The sequence below is a fragment of the Pteropus alecto genome, unplaced genomic scaffold (assembly GCF_000325575.1).
Source record: "Pteropus alecto unplaced genomic scaffold, ASM32557v1 scaffold270, whole genome shotgun sequence".
NCBI lineage: Eukaryota > Metazoa > Chordata > Mammalia > Chiroptera > Pteropodidae > Pteropus > Pteropus alecto.
Genome location: NW_006430735.1, coordinates 2383944 through 2392406, shown reverse-complemented (window position 1 = coordinate 2392406; position 8463 = coordinate 2383944). Strand labels below are relative to the sequence as shown.

The 8463-nt window shown below is 31.5% G+C and overlaps 1 protein-coding gene across 1 annotated transcript in view; it reads left to right on the top strand.

Annotated features, from left to right (window-relative positions):
- Positions 1-8463, top strand: part of IFT57 (intraflagellar transport 57) — a 49461-nt gene that overhangs the window by 539 nt on the left and 40459 nt on the right. The window contains exons 2-4 of the mRNA XM_006905446.3: positions 2294-2456; positions 3258-3376; positions 5796-5886. Of these exons, the coding sequence (XP_006905508.1) occupies positions 2294-2456; positions 3258-3376; positions 5796-5886 (373 nt within the window). The remainder of the gene's footprint in view (positions 1-2293; positions 2457-3257; positions 3377-5795; positions 5887-8463) is intronic.

The window sequence follows — 8463 nt, the reverse complement described above, 5'->3', positions numbered from 1 at the left end:
ATGCCGAGCGCGGGTTAGCAAGCACTGGCCTCCATCTTCCTAGCCAGGAAAGGGCACTTCACCCCAAACTTGGCGACGGAGGAGGGCCGTGGTGCTTACGGAGTTTAGACTTGGTACTTTAGTAGAGAGTGTAAAGTTTTAGAACAGGAGAAAGAACCGGAAGACAGCTTGTCTAGTCTTTAAAGCACGCACCTCCAAAAATCACACTTTTTCCGATTATAAAAGTACTTATTGTAGAGAACTCAGGAAAACACAAGAAAATGTAGAAAAATACTAAAATTACCCATAATCTTATCCCCAAAGATTAATGCTGTTATTATTTTAGATCTATCTCTAGTTTTTGTTTTCCTCTGCAAGTACCTGTTCTTACAGCTGGTAGATCTGTTTTCAATGCAATTAGTAAACTTTACTAATTAGTAAACTTTACTAATTGCTATGGTCTAAAGAACTTCTGCATTTTCAGTAACAGTGCTCTCAGAACCTGAGAAGTGGAATAGGCAATGAAATGACAGCTATTGGAATTGTCTCTATCAGAACCTATAGTTCTGCCCTTCGGGTGGGGAAAAATTCATCATATCCCAAAGCCAGTGCCATTAGTTGCTGAGGGTAATAGGCAGCTCACACTTTCTCCTCCAATCAATGTAGCTAAGTTTTATACCTTTTCCTTCACATTAATACATATTTGTTTATTGTGTAAGAGACAATTTAGATTAAGACTCTAGTTCTTTCTCTTAATGGCTACAGCTAGGCTCAAATAATTTCCTTCAGCAGTTTTGATCTCATTCCCTGCTCTCTTCTAGTTGCTTGAATTATAAGATACATAGGTTTTATGTAAACTGTCCATATTGCTAAATCAGTCCATAATAGGAAAGTTAGAGGAAAAAGTAGTGTTGTTTGATCCATGATAAAAATTGTAGGATTGGGAGTTATTACTTAAATGAATTGATCAGGATAATATAAACAACATTTTGTGTGTTAATAAAAATGCATTTTTTTCCCAAGTATATTTTTCAAACTAAAAGAAAGTGGCCTTAAGGTTCTGTTGATAAAACCTCTGTACTATTTCCTCGGGAATTCAGCAAGATACTTTGAATCATGGATTTGCATAGAGATATCTTATTTTAATGATTCTCAGAGTGTGGTCATCAGGTCAGCAGAATCAGCCTCACCTGGGAATTTATTAAAGCTGTAATCCCATAAGCCCCTTCCTGGGTCTACTGAATCTGAAATTCTAGGGGTGAGACCTAGAAGTCTGTGTATTAACAAGTCTTCCAGGTGATTCTGATGCATGCTAAAGTTTGAGAATCTATCCTAGGTCTACAGAATGTGTCAGTATCCATTCTTCTGTTGTGGAGTTATCAGCCAATAAGGAAAAGATGAATTATTATAAGTAGGTGCTTCGAACAGGTTGTAAACCTTTTTTACTTCCCAGCTTTCTGTTATCTATCAGGACATTAACATTTATCCTGCAGGGAAAAAAAATTGGGAAACACGAGCAGACTGATGATTCTTATGAAAAATAGCTATAAATATAATTGTAAACATAATAGTAATAGCTACATGTAAAAAAGCAAAATAAGGTCTTTAATCAAACTGACTTGAATGTTGTTGCTAGCAAATTTTATTCCTAACATATTTAGGTATAAATCATATTGATCCACATAGGACTGTTTTTAGTAGGCTAGGGGATTTAGTAAAAGTCAATAAACGTGAAGCTTTTGAAACACACCCATATTGGGACTTCACTCCTAGACGTCCTGATTTAATTCATGAGGGAAAAAATGTTTGATCCAGTAGCAATAGTATGACGAACTCCTCAGTTGATCAAATATGCAGTCAAGATGAGAACAAACCTTTAACCTAGCTGATAGATTAGAATCAATGAAGATGCCAATGATATAAGAAATGTAAAAACACATAATGAATAATTATTAAGGTCTTTTTTTTAACTCTGAGATTTTCTTAATTCCAAATTGCCATTTTTAGGAAATACTCTTATTAATTATTCCTGACACATATTTTGGCAAAGGTTCTATGTGCTCAGTTTTTTAACATGCCCTGCATTTTCTGGTTGTAAGGTTTTTGATCTAATATTTTTTGTACAGCAGTTCTTGTCCTAATCTTGTTGATTAAAAACTTTAATGTAAGTTCTGTGGCTTCATAGAAACTTCAAAGAGTAAATTATCAATGTCTTTTGATTTTAAAGCCATTTGAAAAAAAGGTCTTTTGGCAATCTTGGACTATAGACTTTGCAATATTTCATATTCTACCCTCCCCTCTTATTTTGACACAGACACTATTTTGCACTGCCTACCAACCCTGGCGAACAGTTCTACATGTTTTGCACTCTCGCTGCTTGGTTGATTAACAAGGCAGGACGTCCCTTTGAGCAGCCTCAGGAATATGATGACCCTAATGCTACAATATCTAACATATTATCTGAGCTTCGATCATTTGTAAGTGTAAACAACTCTACTTTCTGCATGCTCTCATGTTATGAATTTTAAAATTGGTAATTTCAACAAAATAATTCTAGCCTTTTTAATGAATTCTCTGTAAATAACTATACACACACACATATTTACACATATACGTACATACATATGTAATGTTATATCAGAATGACTGATATTATAACATTAGCTCCACTTCTAAAAATATTCAGTGTAACTCTCTTGATCGCCCAAAGTAATATTTTTCTTAATCTTGATATGTCACAGAGGTAAATTTGTGGCTACTTAGTTCTCCTCTAAAAAAATGATTTAAAAAAACTAGAAAGCTGAAACACTATATTTTGAAAGAGAACTTTGATTTAATAGACCATAATATCAATTGTACTTTTAATTTCTTACTTTTTCTGGGGATAGGCCATAAGCATTTTTGGCAACCTGTTATTAATTTTTGATATGAATCACTCTGTCCTTCATACAGTTGTTTGATGATATGATACCAAGCTAGTAGTTCTATTGGTTTTAACCCTAACAATACCAGTGATTTATTCTGTCAGGAGATGTTATTGCCTTTTAATTTGATACTTTTGACAATAAAATATCTTCATTTTCTCTTAGTTTTTTTATGTATCAATGGATTAGAAAAAGACTAAAGAGTGGATTTTTAAGAAGCAATGTAATTATAGTTATGTTAAATCATATTTGAAAAATAGAGAAGTGATAAATTTATTCAGCAGTGCTTTGTTTAAAATAGTTTGACATTGAAATATAAATAACAAATAATACAATTTATCTTTTATATTTCAGGGGAGAACTGCAGATTTTCCTCCTTCAAAATTAAAGTCAGGTTATGGAGAGCATGTATGCTATGTTCTTGACTGTTTAGCTGAAGAAGCATTAAAATATATTGGTTTCACCTGGAAAAGGTAAACTTTTTTTTCCACGAAGAGTTCAAAACTACTTAACTGAACAGATAGGAAGTATTTCCTCTTGACTGTTCTAAACTGAAAATGCCACAGGTGATCAGAAAAGTTAGTAAAGACAAAATTGGAATATCTGATGTCTTCAAAACCAGTGCTGATTTATTGTGCCCCTTCCCAGTTCAAATGTATAACTGTAACTGTTTGTCCTTGTCATTTTAGGAAATTTTTAAAAAGTCTCTTTCATATATTTGTTTATATACAGAAACATAGTATATACATGTGGATAACTGATAGCTGCAGATTTAAGGAAAAAATGGAAATAAATATAGTACTATAAATGGAATTTTTTCCTTTGCTGAATGCAACTGGCAAGAATAATACTAAAGATGCCAACTGACAATGATACTCATAGAAATTGTTCATTGCTGCTTTCTCTGACCTGACAATGATTTGTTTATATTTCTATTATTGTATTCCATGGTATTAAAGTTAGTTGTTTACAGGTCTGGCTTTATTGTTAGATATTATGAAATCTTCATATGTACTCTATGGCTGTTAACATGGCACTTGGTATATCATAGATGCTCAATAAATGAATAAAGGAATAAAATATTCAGAAACTCAATTTGTATAGGCTAGAATTAAAAATATATAAAATTTGGACCTTTGAAGATTGGGATTATTGATAGGTTAGAGATTGTGGAAGGCATTATTCAGAGAAAGCATAAGCAAGCAGTAATTTTGATTAGAATTAACTTATATAGAAAGGTGTATATTGTTTCCTGTTAATAGGTTAATATGTCTTCTATCACATTATCTCAGGTAAATAATAGGTACTTTGAAAAACTTTCTCGACTTGGGTTATCATCTGATTGAACCGTATGAAAATACTGATATTCATTTCTTTTTGAACTAGAAAATGGCAATTTCAGTGGTTCAACTGAAACATTACCTCTTATGAAATATAAAGAGTGACTACACACATGAATCACATTATATCTTCATTAGAAGCCAAAAAAATAGGCATCAGAGAATATATCACCTATGTAATAGGTAAATTACATAGAAGTTACATATTTATAGATAATTATACATTTAAATATGCCAAAACAAATCCTAGAACACTGTTTTTGAGATATCTAATTCTAATTAATGAAAAATAGAAAAATTTTCCTATAAGAAGAAGAATTTGGCTAGCAGTATTTTCCTTTCTTAATATTAAATGTTGATTTTTATATTTCGTTAACCTGTCAGGTATAGATTTTTAAAATAAGTTTTCAGAAATAAACCCAAATACTTTGGTGTATTTTTAATATGGGAAATACATGTTGTTAATCTTGATGGAGAAATGATTGTTCAGTACTTACTGTTAAGACCATTGATTAGATTTTGGAAATAAGAATAAAGCCGGAACTCTTCTTATTAATACTATCAAAATAAAGTCCAGATTGATCAAAGGTATAAATGTAAAAAATGAAACTATAGGAGTACTAACAGACCAGAGGGGCGTGAGATATGTTGTGTCATGTTAAAGCTAGGGTCCGTGCAAAAAAATGTTTCTAAATCAGTGTAACAAGAATTATAACAGTCCTGAATAGCTAAGATTATAAGTTATAAACTAGGAAAATATCTTTAACACAGGTTAAGCCATGCACTAATTTTCTTAATATACAAAAGGGCCAAGGGCAATAATAGATATTTCCTTGAAAAAGGAAATACTAACCAATTAAAACATGAAAATGTGTTCAACTACTCTCATGTGAAAGAAATGCAATTAAAACAAGAATGAGATATTTTCACTTAAATGATTAACGTTTGTTTACTATATTGGTGAACATATATAAATGGGTCAGTGTTCTTGGGAGTGTAAATTACAGTAACATTTTAGAAGTTGGTTTTGTCAACATCTACCAAAACAATAAAATGTACAAAGTTGTTGACCCAGCTATTATATACTTGTACAGATTTATTCTGATATGCGTAATGATAAATGTGCAATGATGATCTTTGCGATGTTGTCTAGTAAAAAACTAGAAACAACCTCAGTGTTCAGCCATAGGTGGTTAGTTAAATTAATACTGTGGTACTGCTGTTATATAAAATACCTGCAGGTGATAAAAAGAGAGAGAGAAAGAGAAAGATGTATAGGTACTTAAATGTGATACAGTAGTAAGTGAAGAAATACGTTGGATAACAGTATTATCCTATTTGTGTAAATTTATTCTTTAAATTTGGAGATAAATGTTTTTTCTTCACATAGAAAGTTTCAAAAAGATCACATGAACCATTTGACTACGGAAGAGGGGTGAAGAAGGACAAGATCTGTTGCAGAGGAGATCCTTAATAGTTAGATTATACCTTTTTGTCCTACTAAAATGTTTTATTTTGTTTTTAACTCTCATATTAAGATTTATTGTTTTAGACCAACATACCCAGTGGAAGAATTAGAAGAAGAAACTGTTCCAGAAGATGATGCAGAATTAACATTAAATAAAGTAGATGAAGAATTTGTGGTATGTGTGTTACTGAACTTACTTTTCATTTTCACCTTTGGATTCCTTTTCCTTCTCTTAATTCCCCCAGTCTTCCATTTTCTGAAATATATTTTATTTCATTTTTCTAGAGAAGAAAAGCTTTTAAATAGGTACTAAGTTCAGTTGTTTCAACCTTTGGTTAAGTTAATGCTCATGTTCTCTAATGATTGAGATCTTGATTTCAGCAGTGGTTCTTAAACTATAGACAGGAAGTAGTAGACCACTAATTATATGAGTAAACATTTTATTATCAACCATTCATGATCTTAAATAGGCCATAAATATTAAAGAATTTAGAACAGAACATTAGAATTTAAGATTAATACATTCTACTTTCTAAGAACACCATTTTTCAGGAACTCCATTATGCTTCTAAAATTAAAATGAGTACTAATTTTAGAACTTTAAAATATTAAATGCAAGAACTTTAAAAATACTTGTAAATGCTAACATTATTTAAATTGTTTGGCAGCATCTGGGCTTTTTCCCATTCCTAACATCCTGTCCACAGTGTGAAGCTAAATGATCAAGTCTCTATAACAGATTCGACTAGTAAAATGGTGGAAACAAAGAGCTCTTACAAAGAACCAGAGATGGATTAGCTCTGTGTTTTTAGGAAGTGTAGATATCACCTGAAATTAAAATGGCAGGAAAAAAACCATAGTGTATTTTACTCTCATAAACCAGTTAAATTTCCAGGTGATTTTAAAAATTATAATAAGTATATTCTATATTTCAGCTTAAAGTAATTTATTAAGCTACCATATGCCACAAAGATATTAATCACTGCATTATTTTATAGCAAATGCCGGAAATACCCATTAAAGAACTTAGACTATATCCAAATAGTAGAATATGATGTATTCATTAAAAATTGTTTTTTAAAGAATTATCTGTAAGAAGTACAAACTTCAGTGATAAGCCACAAGAATGTAATGTATGTATAGGGAATATAGTCAATATAATAACTATGTATGGTGACTTGATTACTAGACTTATAGTGATCACTTCATAAGGTATATAAATGTCGAATTACTGTGTTGTACACCTGAAACTAATATAATATTGTATGTCAACTATAATGAAAAATAAATTTAAAAACCCTACTCCTCCCCCCCAAGAATAGATACATACAGTCAAATTAATTACTGGGTTTTGCAGTCATATGAAATAAAATACTCTTCACTGCATGGCTATACCACAAACTGAATAACTGAATATACATTTTTTAAATAAATAGAGACTATTTAATTGAAAAAAATTGTTTACAGAGAAATGTTAGTGACATGGGGATAACATACTATATGCATAAACTCAACTGTAAAATTTGCCAAAAAAATATCAATATGCTAACATATGGGTAGAAGAATTATGAATAATTTTTTCTATGCTTTGTATTTTCAAAATATTTAACATGTTTTATCAGCAATATAAATATTTTAAATACATGTAAAAAAGAAAACTGCTATTAACAGGAAAAAAGACCATTGTAAAGCTAATCAATTTAAAATATATCTTTTTTAGTGTGATATATTATAAAAATTAAAGTAAAAACATATTCATTCACTCGACATGTGCTTATTGAGCACTTGTTTTATAGCAGGCACTGGGCAAGCCCCAGATGATACTGCATGTACAAAAGCACTGAGGCAAGAAGCTTAGCATGATCAAGGAACTGAGAGAAAACCTTTGTGGCCAGATCTCCTCAGTGAGGAGGCGGGTGGCTTAAGATAAACTGGGAAAATATCATTTGAACAGGTCATTATCATTTGGAGCATTTTTAGGAGTTTAGACTGTATTCTTTGTGTAATAGAGCTTTCCATTCAGGCTTAGAAAATTTATGACCTCACATATTCTCATTGTTCACCTCATTTATTTTACTCAGATATATTTCTCATCTTCTTAATAACTGTTTATTAGTTATTAGTTTATTGACAGATACCTGGTCCTAGAGCATCGGCATTTAGCTTTAAAGAAGTATAACTCAAAGCTGCCAGTTCAGAAAAAACATGAAAATCTGCTAGTCAGAAAAATAACTCTATGAGGGCAGAACCAATTTTGTTCCCTTTTTTTTTTTGTATCTCTAGTTTATTATGCAATGTCTGGTACATTGCTGCATAACTTAGAAATTATAGCTAATTTTTTTTTCCTGAGAACTCTTTAAATTTCAAAGCAGCATTATTAGGTGTGTAAATTAAAGAAACAAACTAGAAAGCAGCATCATTGCACATTTCTTCCCAGCGGTGAAGTAAAGACCTTCTACTGTCATAAGATCAAACTCAAGGCCTTCCTCAAAGGGTTGCTTCTTTCTTACTGTCATCATATTATTCTAAGGGGTCCTCTCTTACTGCTTCCATTCCTCTGGCTAAGGAGAACAGCATCAGTGCTAAGAAGCCTTTGAATGGTGAGATAATTATTTAATTTTGTTGCCAGAGTTTGTGGCGTGGCGCAAGGTTAGTAAAGATCATTTCTGATAGTAAAGTTCTATAGTCATCTAGAAACTAGAAACCTTCAGTTGTAGACTGGCCAAATCTCAATAGGACACACTGATAACTG